Source organism: Lotus japonicus, chromosome 5 (genome assembly GCF_012489685.1).
Source record: "Lotus japonicus ecotype B-129 chromosome 5, LjGifu_v1.2".
Taxonomy (NCBI): Eukaryota; Viridiplantae; Streptophyta; class Magnoliopsida; order Fabales; family Fabaceae; genus Lotus; species Lotus japonicus.
In genome coordinates this window covers 64,738,842-64,755,384 of record NC_080045.1, presented here as the reverse complement: position 1 = coordinate 64,755,384, position 16,543 = coordinate 64,738,842, and the positions used below count along the sequence as shown (strand labels likewise).

General features: G+C 38.3%; 4 protein-coding genes across 11 annotated transcripts; all 4 read left to right on the top strand.

Moving 5' to 3' along the window:
* The first annotated feature begins 60 nt into the window (after positions 1 to 60).
* On the top strand, positions 61 to 4,045 carry LOC130718420 (beta-glucuronosyltransferase GlcAT14A-like). The gene is made up of 4 exons (XM_057569005.1): positions 61 to 1,011; positions 2,605 to 2,680; positions 2,773 to 2,888; positions 3,133 to 4,045. The coding sequence occupies exons 1-4, from the start codon at positions 528 to 530 to the stop codon at positions 3,645 to 3,647; spliced, it is 1,191 nt and encodes a 396-aa protein (XP_057424988.1). The 5' UTR covers positions 61 to 527; the 3' UTR covers positions 3,648 to 4,045.
* Positions 4,046 to 5,002: 957 nt separating this feature from the next.
* On the top strand, positions 5,003 to 6,771 carry LOC130721042 (pentatricopeptide repeat-containing protein At1g71060, mitochondrial-like). Its single transcript, XM_057571768.1, has one exon. The coding sequence runs from the start codon at positions 5,097 to 5,099 to the stop codon at positions 6,618 to 6,620; it is 1,524 nt and encodes a 507-aa protein (XP_057427751.1). The 5' UTR covers positions 5,003 to 5,096; the 3' UTR covers positions 6,621 to 6,771.
* A 1,048-nt stretch (positions 6,772 to 7,819) lies between these two features.
* LOC130718874 (probable splicing factor 3A subunit 1) lies at positions 7,820 to 12,368 on the top strand. Of its 7 annotated transcripts, XR_009012855.1 has the most exons (6): positions 7,820 to 7,975; positions 8,203 to 10,385; positions 10,525 to 10,823; positions 11,429 to 11,498; positions 11,619 to 11,628; positions 11,940 to 12,368. XR_009012855.1 is itself a non-coding variant. In XM_057569503.1 (4 exons), exons 2-3 carry the CDS (start codon positions 8,226 to 8,228, stop codon positions 10,792 to 10,794), a joined length of 2,430 nt encoding a protein of 809 aa, XP_057425486.1. In that variant the 5' UTR covers positions 7,820 to 7,975; positions 8,203 to 8,225; the 3' UTR covers positions 10,795 to 10,823; positions 11,429 to 12,368. The 7 variants fall into 7 exon arrangements, 2 of the variants coding, with proteins under 2 accessions (XP_057425486.1, XP_057425485.1); XR_009012854.1 differs by lacking the exon at positions 11,619 to 11,628; XR_009012853.1 differs by lacking the exon at positions 11,619 to 11,628 and having other exon boundaries at positions 11,920 to 12,368.
* LOC130718876 (mediator of RNA polymerase II transcription subunit 21-like) lies at positions 11,281 to 16,069 on the top strand. 2 transcript variants are annotated; one of them, XM_057569505.1, is made up of 6 exons: positions 11,281 to 11,336; positions 11,429 to 11,498; positions 14,097 to 14,349; positions 14,796 to 14,873; positions 15,035 to 15,086; positions 15,537 to 16,069. In XM_057569505.1, the coding sequence occupies exons 3-6, from the start codon at positions 14,143 to 14,145 to the stop codon at positions 15,617 to 15,619; spliced, it is 420 nt and encodes a 139-aa protein (XP_057425488.1). In that variant the 5' UTR covers positions 11,281 to 11,336; positions 11,429 to 11,498; positions 14,097 to 14,142; the 3' UTR covers positions 15,620 to 16,069. The 2 variants fall into 2 exon arrangements, with proteins under 2 accessions (XP_057425488.1, XP_057425487.1); XM_057569504.1 differs by lacking the exons at positions 11,281 to 11,336; positions 11,429 to 11,498 and adding an exon at positions 13,158 to 13,391.
* Positions 16,070 to 16,543: the final 474 nt, after the last annotated feature.

Sequence of the window (16,543 nt, the reverse complement as noted above, 5' to 3'; positions counted from 1 at the left end):
TATTTCTGTATGTAGTTAGGTTGATTTAGACATCAAATATAAATTGATTTATGTTGCTAAAAAATAAACCTGAACTTTGACTTGAATCAACAACAATGGTGAGAAAAGAGACAAATCCGTGATCTCCATTTTCTTCTACAACACCCAACAACAAATTCTCACCTGTAAAATAAGAAAAAAACCCTAACTCTCTCACCATTCACCAAGCTCACTCATCTTCTCATTCCACCAAATTGGTTGAATCAGCATAGAATCAGTGAAAATCGGCAATTCAGAGGAAGATTTTGGAAGTTTCTGATCTGGGTTTTCACAATTTTCCATTTTTTAATTTCATTTTTGTCTCGTCTGGTTAGTTTGATATCACCCATGTCCATAATCACCAACAACGAAATCTTCAACGACCCATTAACAGGGAAGGTCTTAAAATCCAAACTTTAGCCATACCCAGTTCTCGAAATCTCTGATTTCATCAGAAGAATCCATACCCATATGCAAAAATTCCAACAACAGAGAGAAACAAAGCGGTTATGGGAGCTGAGAAGAAATGGCTATTCACGCTGTTCGTTGCAGCACTCGTCTCCCTCATGCTTCTCTTGATGTCTTCCTTCTCCGCCTTCAGCTCGCCGAAGGCGTTTCCCTCTCTGGTTCAGCATGGTTCTCACTACCCTCCTTCGTTTGCGTACTTTATCTCCGGTGGAAACAGGGACAAGGATCGGATCTTGCGGTTGTTGCTGGCAGTTTATCATCCTCGGAATCGGTACCTTCTTCATCTGGGGATGGATGCTGGGGATGCAGAGAGAGCGGCTCTAGCTGCTGCTGTGAGGTCTGTGCCGGCGATTCGGGCTTTTGGGAACGTTGATGTGGTCGGTAAGGCTGAGTGGATCACCTATTTGGGGTCCTCCAATGTTGCCATCACTCTCCGAGCTGCGGCTATTATGCTGAAATTGGATAGTGGGTGGGATTGGTTCATCACTTTGAGTGCACGTGATTATCCTCTCATCACTCAGGATGGTATGCCAATTTTGTCATTTCTGTTTGCTCCATGGATTTGTGTACCTTGAATTTGATTTTGGATTGTGCTATGCTAAGATTGGTGTCATATTGATTGGAAATTTGAATATGTATGATTGGTTTTCAATCAATTCAACTAGCTTGGCAATTGACATGAATGATTCGATGTTAAGATTTTTGCATGTGTGGTGCCTTGGTACTCATGGGAAAGTTTCTGTTAAGCTTTTAGAAGATTTGTTTATATTGTCATCTTTTGTTCCTTTTGTTCACCTTTATATTGTCAAGTTGGCTTGTTTTAGGAAATTTGAGTAGATTTAATATTCAAATCAATGAGCTTGATCTAAGGTGCCAGTGTTCTCACTTCATTTATCCCAGATTATGGGAAAACAATGTCTTTTCATTGAATATCTTAGATGATAAGCTTAAATCTATGTATCTTAGCTTAAGTATTTATAGATGTTTTTCTTTTGTGGCCCTTGCACTATTTCTTTTATTCTTAATATGATACTTTTGTGAGTTTTCATCATTGTTAAGTTATTATTATTATTATTTTTAATTTTAAGACCTGAAGTTTTAGGTTTAACGGAAAAGAGGTATACAGTTGAAAGAGGAGTCACAAATTAGGAGAGAGGAGTATGGAGGTTGAATTGGTAGAACCATAGAAGGGTATTTAAGGAGGAAGGAGGGGTTCAAATGGGGATCTTGTAGAAGGGTATGTTGAAAATAAAAGCAGTTAGAGTTACTTTAGTTAGTTAACTTCTGTTTCAGAGTCTGTTAGCTAATAGCTTATTAGTTAGCTTGTTAGTTTGTAGTTCTTTGTATAAATACACCAATACTACATTGTAAACATACAGAGAACTAGGGTGAAGGTTTCTTATTCAGTCCTCTTTCTCTCTACTCTACCCCTCTCTTCTTCTTTCTATTTTTGCCTGTGCATGTTCGACAAACTGCTTTGGCATTGCATATTAATTTCCGCATAGAAGAGAGTGGTTCTAACCTGTGCTATTTATTCCTGAGATGAATGAATATCTTAAGTGCTTATGATTGCCAAAATCTGATAATGGACCACAATATTCTTCTGATTGCATGGGATTTTCTGTGACTGTTCATATTTGCTGAAGCTATGGGCTTCCAGATAGAGATAATTTTAGCGTCCTTGTGAAGTGGAATCTAAAGGTCGAATAAAGTTTCTGTTGGTGAATTGGCATTTGTTAGTCTGACTGTTTTTTTTTAAATTGGCAGTCTGACTGATATGGTGACTAGAGGGGAAAATTTTTCAAACCTTCTGTAGGACCTATTTTCTACACTAAAAGCATGACACCTGACATGTATTGTTATTTTTAGTTTTCTTAAAAAAGAAAACTATAAGAGACTGTTATTTTCGAGGTAGTTGCTACTGTTGAAAACTAAAAATAAAGGTAGTTGCATAAATGCTCATATTGTTCTGAGTAATGACCTTTATTCACTGAATTGTGCTTATTGTGAGTTCATAGATGAGCCATATCTCATTTATATTCTTGTATCTCAGTTTGACAATTGTCTCTTTTCCTGACTTGTCTAAGTTACTGATCCGTGCTCTGTTTTCTTTATCAGATTTGTCCCATGTTTTCTCTTCAGTAAGGAGGGACCTAAATTTCATTGATCATACCGGTGACCTTGGATGGAAAGAGTATGAAAACTACCACTAGCTCTAGCTGCTACTTTGTGGCCATATTCAATTAGGCCTAGATCATTTATTTATGTACTCATCTGCCCATGCAGGAGTGATAGGTTCCAACCTATTGTAGTTGATCCAGGGCTATATTTAGCTAGGAGAAGCCAAATTTTTCAGGCTACAGAGAAGAGGGCAACACCTGATGCATTCAAACTCTTCACAGGTAAATCTGTTCTATCAGGCAAAAATGATTCGTGGGCATCCGCCTAGTGTCCAGTGTGAGAAATGAAGAGAAGTAATGAATATGATATATGATGTATGTGATAAGGAGAGATAGAGAAAAATGAGGTGTATGTGAGGTGTCTAACTGTTTGGATGTCTAAGTATCATTATTGTTTCTCTCATGCTGTGTTTGCGTAACACTGTTGCCTCAGGTTAATTATGTTGAATGCTTTCCTTGTCTGCAGGTTCACCATGGGTCATCTTGAGCAGACCCTTTCTGGAGTTCTGCATTTTTGGTTGGGATAATTTGCCTCGAACACTGCTGATGTATTTTACAAATGTGAAGTTATCCCAGGAAGGGTACTTTCACTCAGTCATTTGCAATGCACCAGAATTCAAGAACACAACAGTAAATGGCGACTTACGGTACATGATCTGGGACAATCCTCCAAAGATGGAACCGCTCTTCCTGAACGCCTCTGTTTATGATCAGATGGTGGAAAGTGGAGCTGCTTTTGCAAGACAGTTCCAAGTTGATAACCCTGTGCTGGACATGATTGATGAAAAGATCCTCCGTCGCGGTCGCCATCAAGCTGCCCCAGGGGCATGGTGCACCGGGAGGAGGAGCTGGTGGGTGGATCCATGCTCCCAGTGGGGTGATGTCAATATCCTGAAGCCTGGTCCTCAGGCTAAGAAGCTTGAGGGGTCTGTTTCAAGCCTCCTTGATGACTTGGGCTCACAGACCAATCAGTGCCAGTGAACAGACACATCAATAGAAACAGTTTAGGAAGCTGTGCAGTTTTTTGTACTGTGATTTATCAATCAGTAGAAGTTGTTACCATTTACTGAAGAACAAATTCTTTGGCCACCAAAGTTTAATATCAATCTGGGAAGGAGGGTCTCCTGTCATAGCTAGCTGTGTTTGCAGGTGAGTGTGCATACTGCATAGCAAAACTTCTGAGTTGGAGTGGAGAAGGGAATAATGTATGAGCTTTGGGGCTGTATAGTTTTGGAGGCTTAATATTTATGGTTGATCCTCCAATACCTTTAATAGTAGAGGCTAGGAGGATATTCCTCCTGGTTCCATTTTCATCATGTTGTATGTTCTGTATGACCATAGAGATTTTAGACGATTCAAGCAGAAAGTTTATTCTTTTATGGACGTGATTGTCATTTTCCATTCTCTTATCCTTTACCTTCAGTGCACTCTTCCAAGTGCCATATATTTACAAACTCAGAGATGGATTGAAGAGGTTAAAATGTCATAAATGGAGGGATTAAAGCCACTTTGAAAAGTTTGGATGAGTCTCCAACAGATAAGCCAAACAAGATAGTAGGAGAACCATGAATTTGGCACTTCTAAATTAAAATGATACACTTCAAAGGATGATGTACAAGAAATGGTCAATGAAAAAGTAATTGGTTGAAATTGTGATAAAATGAACATTTATGACAGATTATGAATTGTTAGTTCAAGTAAGTGGTTATAGTTCTATACTTATTGAGTTTGTGATAATTAAAAAATGCCTTACTGCTAATTTGAGTTGATTCAACTGACCACATATTTTGGGATTTAGAATTCGCACCCCATCCACAGGATTTGACACCCCAACCATTTTAAAAAAAATGCTAGAAGTGCCCTTAGTTTGAGATTTTAAGTTTCGAATCAGTTTGAGAGTTTAAGTATCGAATCAGTTCAAGAGTTTAATTTGAGAGTTTCAAATGAGAGTTTAGTCAGAGATTCTGATTCCCTTAGTTCGAGATTTTAAGTTTCAAATCAGTTCGAGAGTTTAAGTATCGAATCAGTTCGAGAGTTTAATTTGAGAGTTTCAAAATGAAAGTGAAGAGGATGAACCTTGTGTTCTGTTCTAATAATGAAACGATCCGGAAAATTAACTTTTGAAGCAGTCCGACATTGTATATCCCGGAGAAAAACACGGGGGGGCATTAAGTATTTCCCCACTATTAAGTGGGGTAACATATCTAGTGCTTGGGGTGTCAATTCTAAATCCCCATATTTTGGATTTAACTCTCACCTCCCCATAACCTCCCCATAAGTTGAAAGTTCGAATTCTCTCGACTCACACACGACAATCTTAGACCTAAATTTATTTGAAAGAAAGATAATAAATTCTTAATCATTACCAAACCCTATTCATTGTTGCTCTGTCTATCTCACTCTCTGTTTCTACATTTTGTCAATTCTCCCATGGCATTCTCACGATCACCCAAGAGATTCTTCAACCTCTTCTCTTCTAATCTTCCACTCTCTAAACCTTACCCTGCTTCGTTGACACCCCTTTCAACTTCACCAACCATCAAACTCCCCCAAAACCTATCTGGGTCTCTCAGAATCCACACTCTCACTCCTCACACACCACATGCCGATAGAATCTGCAAAATCCTATCCAAATCTCCAAATTCCACCATCGACGCCGCTCTTGCCGACCTTCCGGTGGAGGTCTCGCCGGAGTTGGTGGCTGAGGTATTGAACAAGCTGAGCAATGCGGGTGTTCTCGCGCTCTCGTTTTTCCATTGGGCTGAGAAGCAGAAAGGGTTCAAGCACAGCACGGAGAGCTTCCATGCTCTGATTGAGGCACTGGGTAAGATCAGACAGTTCAAGGTGATTTGGAATTTGGTGGAAGACATGAAGCAACGGAAATTGTTGACTAGGGACACTTTTGCCTTCATTGCTCGGAGGTACGCAAGAGCTAGGAAGGTCAAGGAAGCAGTGGAGACGTTTGAGAAGATGGAGAAGTATGGATTGAAGCCAGAAGTGTCGGATTTCAACAAGCTAGTTGATGTTTTGTGCAAGTCTAAGAGCGTTGAGAAAGCACAGGAACTGTTTGATAAAATGCGGCACAGAGGTTTAGTCCCTGATCTCAAGTCCTATACCATTTTGTTAGAAGGGTGGAGTCAGCAGCAAAACTTGTTGAGGGTCAATGAGGTTTGTAGGGAGATGAAGTGTGAGTGTTTTGAGCCTGATGTTGTCACCTATGGTATACTCATCAATGCATATTGTAAGGCCAAAAAATATGATGAGGCCATTGGGTTCTATCATGAGATGCTAGAAAAGAATATGATGCCATCTCCTCACGTATATAGCACTTTGATTAATGGTTTGGGTTCTGATAAGAGGTTGGATGAAGCTCTTGAATTCTATGAAAAATTCAAGGCTAATGGTTTTGCCCCAGAAGCACCTACCTATAATGCTGTTGTTGGAGCTTATTGTTGGTCAATGCGGATGGATGATGCTTATAGGGTCGTTGATGAGATGAAACAATGTGGGGTTGGTCCAAATTCTAGAACATATGACATAATACTTCATCACCTGATAAAGGCTCGAAGAACCCAAGAAGCTTACTCGGTTTTCCAGAGAATGAGTAGTGAGATGGGGTGTGAGCCTACTGTGAGCACTTATGACATCATTTTGAGGATGTTTTGTGATGAGGAGAGATTGGACATGGCAATGGCGGTTTGGGATCAGATGAGAGCCAGGGGAATCCTTCCTGGAATGCATGTGTTTTTTGTGTTAATCAGTGCCTTGTGCCATGCAAATAAGTTGGATGCAGCCTGTAAGTACTTTCAACAAATGTTGGATGTTGGTATTCGGCCTCCTGCAAACTTGTTTAGTACCTTGAAGCAAGCTCTAATTGATGCGGGGATGGAGACTACGGCTATACATTTTGCTTTGAAAATTGATAAACTGAGGAAAACTCCACTAGTTGCTTGACCACAAAGACATTCAAGCATATTAGGTGGTTAACAGAGTTATTATCTACTGTATTTAGCAATTTATCCATTGACTCTTTATTAGGTGACCTATTTTATTTATATGTCAATTTACCTTTATTTAGTACATGTTTGAAAGTTCTTCTACAATTGATTTTGAATTCATAACCAATTATAAGGATAAGTTTATGTAGTAACTTCTGAATTTCAGAATTGATTTTGATAAAAGAGAAGTTGATCGAATCATATACTATTAACCTCTTTCTATAACTTTGGAAAGGAGGAGGATCTACACTCCTCCACTAAGATGATGAGAGTTGCATTCTGTAATTTGGCTCTAGACCTTAACCTTCTTTTTCATCAAGTGGTATCCACATGCGATTCTATCTCATTCAATTTTCCAAAGCTAAAACTCATGAGATCTATATAAGTTGATTTGTCAAGACATCAACCCTTAGAATAAACAATTGAGTGTTTCTTTTTTTAAAGACAATTGAGTGTTTATTCTAAAGGAGAAGCTCCCAAAAACAATTGAGTGAGGGTGGGTGGGTTTTGATTCATTGGTTCTAATTTTGGACATGCAGCTACATTTAAATACTTGGAGGGGTTTCCTTCTCAATAGGCTATAGATTTCAAGTCATTATAGTTATAGAGAACCAAGTCTAGGCATTTTAATTTTTAAATAGGCTACAAGGAAAAAATCGAAAGTTTTCCATATAATATTAACAATGATATTGATTTTTTTTTTATTAATTTCCTTAAAAGTTCACTAGCTACATTTTGAAAGGTTTTTGGATACCAAACGGGTGTCGGTCGCAGTGGTAAAGTGGTTGTTTGAATCCCTAAGTCGAGAGTTCAATACTTAGGAGCTGCACTCTTCGTGAAAGCTTTGGCCTTCACTATAGTCAGATTGCGAGAGCAATTTAACACACACAAAAAAGTTATATTATACCACCAACGTCTAGCATAGTTGAGCTCCTTAAACATTTAGTCCGAAATTCAATTCTTAAGTGGTGCGTATAAAAAATAATAGAGACCTACCAACTTAATGTGAACTACGAGTTTTTGGGATATTAGTATCATGACTATCAACAAGAAGATTTTAAATTTTAAGTAGCATAAAAGATCTGTGATGGGTTGTAAGGCGGTTAGGTCTTAGTATATTTGGGCCAGAGGAAGCCCAATCCATAACTACCCACCCGAGCCCATCCCTCTCACATTGTCTGATTTTTCTCGCTTCAGATTATTTCCATTGTTCACTTCTCTTTTGTTCATCTGTGATTCGTCGTTCTTGTCTCACTGTCTCTTCTTCTTCGCAGATTCGATTCTCCATCACCCAGTCTGCGGAACAATCTGGTAAATCAGAAATTCTTCTTCTTCTTCTTCTTCTTCAATTTTTCTCTCTAGATTTGAACTCCATAGCTATGAATGAAACTTACTAAACCCTAATTTTATTGTTCTCTTAACAAATCAATTTGCATCTGAGCATTTGTGAAGTCTATCCATATTATCATCATCTACATCAATTAGGTTTTGTTTCGTTACAGAACTTGATGTTTTTCTCACTTTCATTTTCGTTGCAGGGTTTTAGGGATTTACAGTCACCATGTTAGGTTCATTGCCTATACTGCCTCTCCCGGCTCCTCCGCTCGATGGAAACCTCGGTCCGCTTCCCGAGTCTCAGGTGATCGAGGAGAGACCCTCCGACGAGGAGCAGAGACCGGCTGCACCAGCAGCAACAGTTGCCACACACACTAGAACCATTGGAATAATTCATCCACCTCCGGACATTAGAACCATTGTTGATAAAACCTCACAGTTTGTGGCTAAAAATGGTCCGGAATTCGAGAAGAGGATTGTTGCGAATAATGCAGGGAATGCCAAGTTTAATTTCCTTCACTCGTCGGATCCGTATCATGCTTATTATCAACATCGCTTGGCTGAATTTCGTGCTCAGAATCAGTCTTCTACCCAGCAACCTGGTGACTTGGCTGGAGATTCGGATGTTCCTGAATCAACCCCATCAGCACCAGCCCCTGATAGTAATGGTGTAGTAGAAGCAGCAGGAGAAAAGCCTGATATTTCTGCCCAGTTTAGACCAGTAAGGAAAGTGCTTGACCCGCCTGAGGCTGAGCAATACACGGTTAGGCTTCCTGAAGGAATAACAGGGGAAGAGCTGGATATTATAAAGCTTACAGCGCAGTTTGTGGCTCGAAATGGGAAATCTTTTTTGACGGGATTGACTAGTAGGGAAGTTAATAACCTTCCATTCCATTTCTTGAAGCCGACCCACAGCATGTTTACATTTTTTACTTCCCTTGCGGATGCGTATTCGAAGGTTTTGATGCCTCCAAAGGGTTTGACAGAGAAGCTTAGGAAGAGTGTCCCTGACATGACTACTGTCCTTGAAAGGTGTGTGAACAGGCTGGAATGGGAGCGTTCGCAGGAGCAAGCTAGGCAAAAGGCTGAGGATGAGATCGAGCAGGAAAGGATACAAATGGCTATGATTGATTGGCATGATTTTGTGGTGGTTGAAACAATAGACTTTGCTGACGACGAGGATGAAGAATTACCTACTCCTATGACCCTTGAGGAGGTGATAAGGAGAAGCAAGGTGTCGTCAGCCATGGAAGAAGATATTGTTGAGCCTGGAAAGGAAATGGAAATGGATATGGATGAGGAAGAGGCCCAGTTAGTTGCAGAGGGCATGAGAGCTGCTAGTTTGGAAGACAAGGATGATGGGAAGAAGAACGAAATGAGGGTTACTGAAGACCCTGAACCACCAATGAGGATTGTGAGGAACTGGAAGAGACCAGAGGACAGAGTTCCTGCAGAAAGAGATCCAACCAAGTTTGTTGTTTCTCCTATCACTGGTGAGCTCATTCCTATTAGTGAAATGTCAGAACATATACGAATTTCTCTCATTGATCCTAAATACAAAGAACAAAAAGAAAGGATGTTTGCCAAAATTCGAGAAACAACTCTGGCTCAGGATGATGAAATCTCAAGAAACATTGTTGGACTTGCAAGGACTCGTCCTGATATCTTTGGTACAACGGAGGAAGAGGTTTCCAATGCTGTCAAGGCAGAAATTGAGAAGAAAAATGATGAGCAACCTAAGCAGGTTATATGGGATGGTCACACTGGAAGTATTGGCCGTACTGCAAACCAAGCCATGTCACAGAGTATTGGAAGTGAGGATCAAAATGATGCTTCTAACTATGAAGGCAAGAACCTTCCTGGTCCTGCTGCACCCCCTCCAAGGCCCGGCATGCCTTCAATTCGTCCTCTTCCGCCACCACCTGGACTAGCATTGAATCTTCCTCGTGTTCCTCCCAATGTCGTTCAGTATCAGCACAGTGGCGGCCTTCCAATGCCTCCTCCAAGACCACCAGCTATGATTCCATCTGTCCGCCCAGCTCCCCCTCCTCCAATGCAAATGAATTCTGGACAGCAGTCTGTTATGGGTGGTCAACCACATCCGATGATGCCTCCATCAATTTCTATGAATAGCCAAGGAATGCACATGCCTCCACCACCACCTGGATCTCAGTTCACTCCTGTTCCACGGCCTCCTTTTGTTCCTATGTCTCATCCACCATCAATGATGCCTATGATGCATCCACCACCCTTGCCTCAAGGAATGCCACCACCCCCACCGCCTGAGGAAGCTCTTCCCCCACTTCCAGAGGAACCAGAACCAAAGAGGCAAAAGCTTGATGATTCTTCTCTGATTCCAGAAGATCAATTTCTGGCTCAGCATCCGGTATGGAGTTACTTAATTAACAATTATCTCTTAATTTTTCAAATTAAGTTATACATTGCATCATATTTACCAGCAGTGTTATACTGTTATTTATGTTCATCACTTCATCCTAATTTGAATTTTGTGGTCTTTCACTCAGGGACCTGTTCGCATCAGTATATCTGTTCCTAATGTTGATGAAGGAAATCTCAAAGGACAAGTTCTGGAAATAACCTTGCAATCTCTGTCTGAAACTGTTGCCAGTCTGAAGGAAAAAATTGCTGGGGATATCCAGCTCCCTGCTAACAAGCAGAAATTGAGTGGAAAGCCAGGCTTTCTTAAGGATAATTTGTCACTTGCTCATTACAATGTCAGCGGAGGAGAAACACTTACCCTATCCTTAAGAGAGCGTGGTGGTAGAAAGAGATGAGCATAGTACTTGCATTGCCATTCATGAAGGTTGTTGTAATCTTTGCCTCATTATATGAGACACATGAATTTTTCGAGCATCGATGGACAACTTGATGCTATCCATGAATTTTATGTTATACATTATATTTACTGTGTTGTGAGGCTTCCTGATGTTTTTATTGTTACCTTAAAGACTGATATTAATTCTGGAATACAGATTTTGGCACCTTGGCGCATGTCTCATGAGGGGATTGGGAAGTAGTGGAGTTTCTTTACCTAATCTGATCAAGTCAAACATTCACATCACTGATTATTGTTCTCTCTTGCTTAGTGACTTATTTGTTTTTAATTGAATCTCCTTTGCTGTCAGGGAGGGATCAATCACTTTTTTGCTCATTTTTCCCATTCTTAAAATTATCAACGTGAGTGGTGATTTAGTTTCTTTTTTCTAGTGTTTAGGTTTTGTCTTATATTGGATATGTTCTGACAAGAACACTGTCAGATGGTTGGTTAGGAGGTCGTTTAACTGGTGCATCTTGTTTGGGGTTTTGGTCATGAGAGGTTGTTTTAGTTTGTTGTTATTTATCCTTAACTTAGACAAGTTGTGGTTGGGATGGTTATTGTATTTTGATTATGCTGTTTTATCATAACAGAAATTCTACTTGGACTCGTGGGAAGGCCGGGCAGCTTAACTTGATGTTTTTTTTGAATTGGATGAGGCAGGTAGAATGGTCTACAATATTTTCTGCTATTATAAACTTATGATCCCTACATCTAGATCTGTTACTTTTTATTCTTCAAGTTCTGTTCTGATGGCAGTTTGTGCCTGCCAATATGTTGCAGAATGGAGCAGGTATGATATTTTAAAGAACGCACTGATTCACATGTTCATCTTTCTTGGGACATCTTATTAATCTCAGTTTAAGATCTCTTGTCATTGATCTTGATCAAGATTATTTATCTTTGTTAAATCTCAATCTTCTTCATTTGATTTGATTTCTTAGTTGATATTTGATCTGTCTTTCCTTTTGATTCATTTGGTTGAACCTTACTTTGGATTTCTTAATAGATCAGCATGACAGATTCATTAGAGTCATTTGACCCTCCACAGCTTCACTAGTATTATGTTCGTTTTATTCACTAGGTTACTTATTGTGAAAATAGGGGACGACTACATCGATTGATGATGGTATTGGTGTTATCATGGTGGTTCTTACACTCACTTATGTGATACCCTTTTCGATTTCTCTACCGGGTGTTATAGTAGCTGGGATTTTAAGCTATGAAACAAGTCATTTTGGAATTTAGCATATGGTAAGGAGATAGGTAGTTTGGATGAAGTTTGCTCAAATTTCTGTGTCGTAGTTTTACCCGAGAAAACAATGAAATGCTTGTGTTTGGTTATTTTAGAGTGTTGTAAGCCAAAGTCAATTTCATGGCTGTCTTATGGAATGGAAATCATAACATGGCTATTGTTGATGATAATAGGAGATCCATTTTAGATTAATTGACGGGAATATTAAGCTATTTATGGAGGTCTGTTTGTTGAATAAGTGTATTTTTTATTTTACATATTATACATGTTTGTGTCTATGATTTAGGCATGTTATCGAAATTGTGATTACCATAAAGTAATTTGATTAGGTGAGAAGTGTAAGCTAATCCCGATTAATATTGCTCGGTTCCGGGGCGCTAGCCCCGTCGTGTAGCATAAAAAAATAAAAAAATATTGCTCAGTTAATTAATAAAACGAACCAAGAAATATCTTATACATTAGTCTATTAAATGGTATCATCATTGTCTAACAAAAAAAAAATGGAATTGATTAGTAGTATTTTAAACATTAAATTACAAAATCATATATACGCAAAATCGAGTTAACAAATTCATTCTCTCGAGCCACAAGATAAATGCATTCCACTGAGTCATTACAAAATCTTAAATTATGGGAGGTGAATTTTATACCTTCCAGGTTTTAGAATATGGTAGCATTAGTATAATTTCATGATTGTAGTATCGATAATTTTAAAATATATGCCGGATTTTAGAACCTGATTGGTCACCATATTTTAAAACCTGGTACTGTCATTTCACTATCGAATTCTAAAATATGGAAAGACGAAGCTTCACTCCCATGGCAAAAAACTTCACGCGGAGCAAAAAGAGGGGTAAAATGGCAAAGAGCATGAATGACTGTTACAATTGAGGACACTAGGTTATATTAAATTCTTAACTTCTTGGAATTACGGTTGTCAAACTCAAAATTCAACTCGTGGACTCGATCGAGTCTGTAATTCTACATAGAGGAACGATGTTAACTAGGCCACAAACTCATTGTTATTGTTTATTGAACTCAGGTGGAGTCACTCAAACTCGGGTAGAATTAGTAGAATCACCGTTTACACCATTATTATTTCAAAATTAGTCCCTAATCCTAGCATCAAAACGGCACCGTACAATAGGGCTTTTTATATTCATCCCCGTTGTCTTCGGTTCGCACCTCTCTGCGACCGCGAGCTGCTTCGCCGCTGCAAAGCTTCTTCTTCTCCGTCGCTCTCTGCCGGTTTCCGCCGCCGGAAGCTTCTCCTCCATGCACCTTTGCTGTCACAGTGACTGGTGAGTAACTTCTGCGAATGTTCACTTCTTCTCCCTTCACATCCCTATGTTTATCTATTCAGTTTTGTGAATTTGGAATTGGAACCTTTAGCTTGATCCTCCATTCTGTATGCCCTGATCTCTATTCCGTTTTTGCTAATTCCTAACGGAATTGAACTTCGAATCTTCTATCACTGAAGCACTGAACTGTTCTGTTTTGTCTGATCAGCTAATTCATATCAGAATGTTGATTTGATTTCGTTAATATTTCTCCATTGGTACTAGTCTACTGTATTTGTACTCTGTAACAGGTTTTCTTAAGGCTATGTTTGGTTTGGATTGATGGTAGGGAGTGGGAATGGATGAAATGAGAATGAATGTTTTTATGTTCCATTGTTTTGCTATGTTAAATGAGGATGAAATGGGAAGGTTATTTACCATTAGTTTTCATACCCCCAAATTGTATGGAATTGTATGGAATGGAGACACTCTGCAACTATTCAAGCTATAAAATTATTTTTCTATGCCTATTATTTTTCATTTTTGGTAAATTCTTACAAGTTTTCGAGTAGTCGAGTAGACTTAAATGAGATTATGTAAAATCGCGTGTTTGACAACCTAGAAGCTCCAAAATGCTGTTTGGTTTTTGAATATGTGCTTTATTTTGTACATGCATTCATACATATAAAGATATAGGTAACCTTAAAGTTGTTTGTTATTTTGTAGTTGAACTTTATCAAGTCCAAGTTTCCTCCAGAAAGGTGTTTTGATAATGGATATAATCTCTCAGTTACAAGAGCAAGTTAATTTGATTGCGAATTTAGCTTTTAATACCATTGGGACATTGCAAAGGGATGCTCCTCCTAATCGGATCTCACCAAATTACCCTGAACCACCTGCACAACCTACAGAGGATGGGACAACTTTTTCAGAACAGCCAAAGTTGATGAGTACTGGCTTGGTGAAGGCTGCTAAGCAGGTATATAGTAGCATTTTAGTCTCAAGTTTTAAGGAATGTTTGAAATATGTTTAAAAAGTTTCGAATAAGGAAATGTTGGGTCATATATTTTAAAGAATACTAAGGTTAGATAGGTGATGATACGGTTTCTTGCAGAAAGAATATGTATATTACCTGCATAATAAAGTAATTTGATTGTCCTTTAAGGATCGGTCAAGAAATAAGGCGCGGTATCCAGTTACATGGTTCTCTAAGAGGATACCTTGAACAGTTTTCGTTTTCAGATTTTTAACTGATATTGGACATATGCTAAGTACCAAATTAGCCAATTAAGTCTATCCTATTTATTTCTTAATTTTTTCCCATTGTACCTCATTAGTCATTATGTATCTTGCATCTGGTCTTCTGTAATTGTATTAGACCACTCATGTATGATCCATTGAAATATGTCCTTGCTTCTTCTGCAGTTTGATGCACTGGTTGCAGCACTTCCAATTGCTGAGGGAGGTGAAGAAGCACAGCTCAAGAGGATTGCCGAACTACAAGTATGGAAATCACAGCTCGCTGATTTTTTCTTTATATGTGATTAATCGATTTTGGGATAGTTAGTTTTTTTTTAATACTTTTTGGGGCAGTTAGTTACTGATTATCCAACTGTAACAAGCAGTATAATGTTTATACATTGTTTCTGGATTTTACCTTCCAGGCTGAGAATGATGCAATAGGCCAAGAACTTCAGAAGCAATTGGAAGCTGCAGGTTTATCTCTAGTTTTCCATGTTTATATTGGTTTCTCTTAAATGAAAGTTTAAATTCATGTAAAATAGTGGAAAAAGATGTCTTGGTGCATGATTTTTACATATAGCAAATAGCAGCATTGTGTTTAACACTTTAACTGGAGAAAAATGAATTTAAAATACCGAAGTGGTTTGTTCATGTGTAAAGCAACTTGCAGGCTTTACTACTCTAGTGATTTGGTACTGATATGCTGGTATCTAAGATTGGCTTTAAATTATTATTCAAACTAAGTCTCTCAAAGTAACTTGTAAAGAATATGCATTAACTTCTTCTTTGTGCTGAAAATGCAGTAATTTAAAACAATAAACAAGTTTATGCATATTTGGATTATAGGAGGTTTTGAGTTTTTACACTGGTTCTTGTTTTGGGTCATGAGACTGCCTAACATGTTCTGTGTGTTCTTGATGTCAGAGAAGGAATTACATCAGGTTCAGGAATTGTTTAGTCAAGCATCCGATAATTGTTTGAACTTGAAGAAACCGGATGTCAATTAGTTGCTTGTGTTGCTGGTGAAGCTGGAGACGAACCAGAACCACAGTTTAGCTCATCTTGACATGGATCTTGGCCTCCTGTCTGGGGATTTTTATCTTTTGCATGAAGTCATTTATACAGGAGATAGCTATATTACCTTTTTTAGAAACTAATCCACCGTTAAGATAGTGGTAATTATATTGCTCCTCCCGGAGGAAAGGCTTAATATTACTCTTCGGTGTTTGGATCATTACCATCGTTTTTGAGGACTACAACAAACGTGACATTTTATAGCGTGATAGTTCTTGAGTGAAGCTCTTGAAATGTGTGATTTAAGTATCATTTACTTAGTCGTGCATAGTTTGATTTGAATGACTATCTGCTACAACAAATACAACTGATTTGGGTGGCACAGATACAGATTCAATTTTATTCTATTTTCAAATTGAAGATTTATCACTTATGCATGATAACTTGTAAGCTATATCTCCACGTAACTTCAGCTTGTTTTGAATTTTATTCTTTTCGTGAAAGTAGTGGAATAACCGGTGCGATGTTAAGTAAATAATTTACAAATGTGTTTTTTCATGAAATTGAGTTTTTAAACGTGTATGTATATATAAATATTTCAATATGTATTCAGAAATGAATTGAAAATGTATAGCTAATTAAAACCAGACCTTATCGGTCAATCTAACCGGTTGAAATGTTGAATCATGAAAATGTCAATTGACCAGTTAATTTGACTTAAAAATTGGTTAACCTCAGATTCGGGGAAAATTAGCAAAAAAAACTTTGATCTAAGCTTTGATCAAAATTGGTGAAACCTGATAAAATAAATGATGTTAATGTATCAGCTATTCTTTTTATATTTTTATTTTTAACTTGATCAAAGATATAACAAGGACTAAAAAGCATTATATTTGCTTGTGATTTGTGAAGAACGC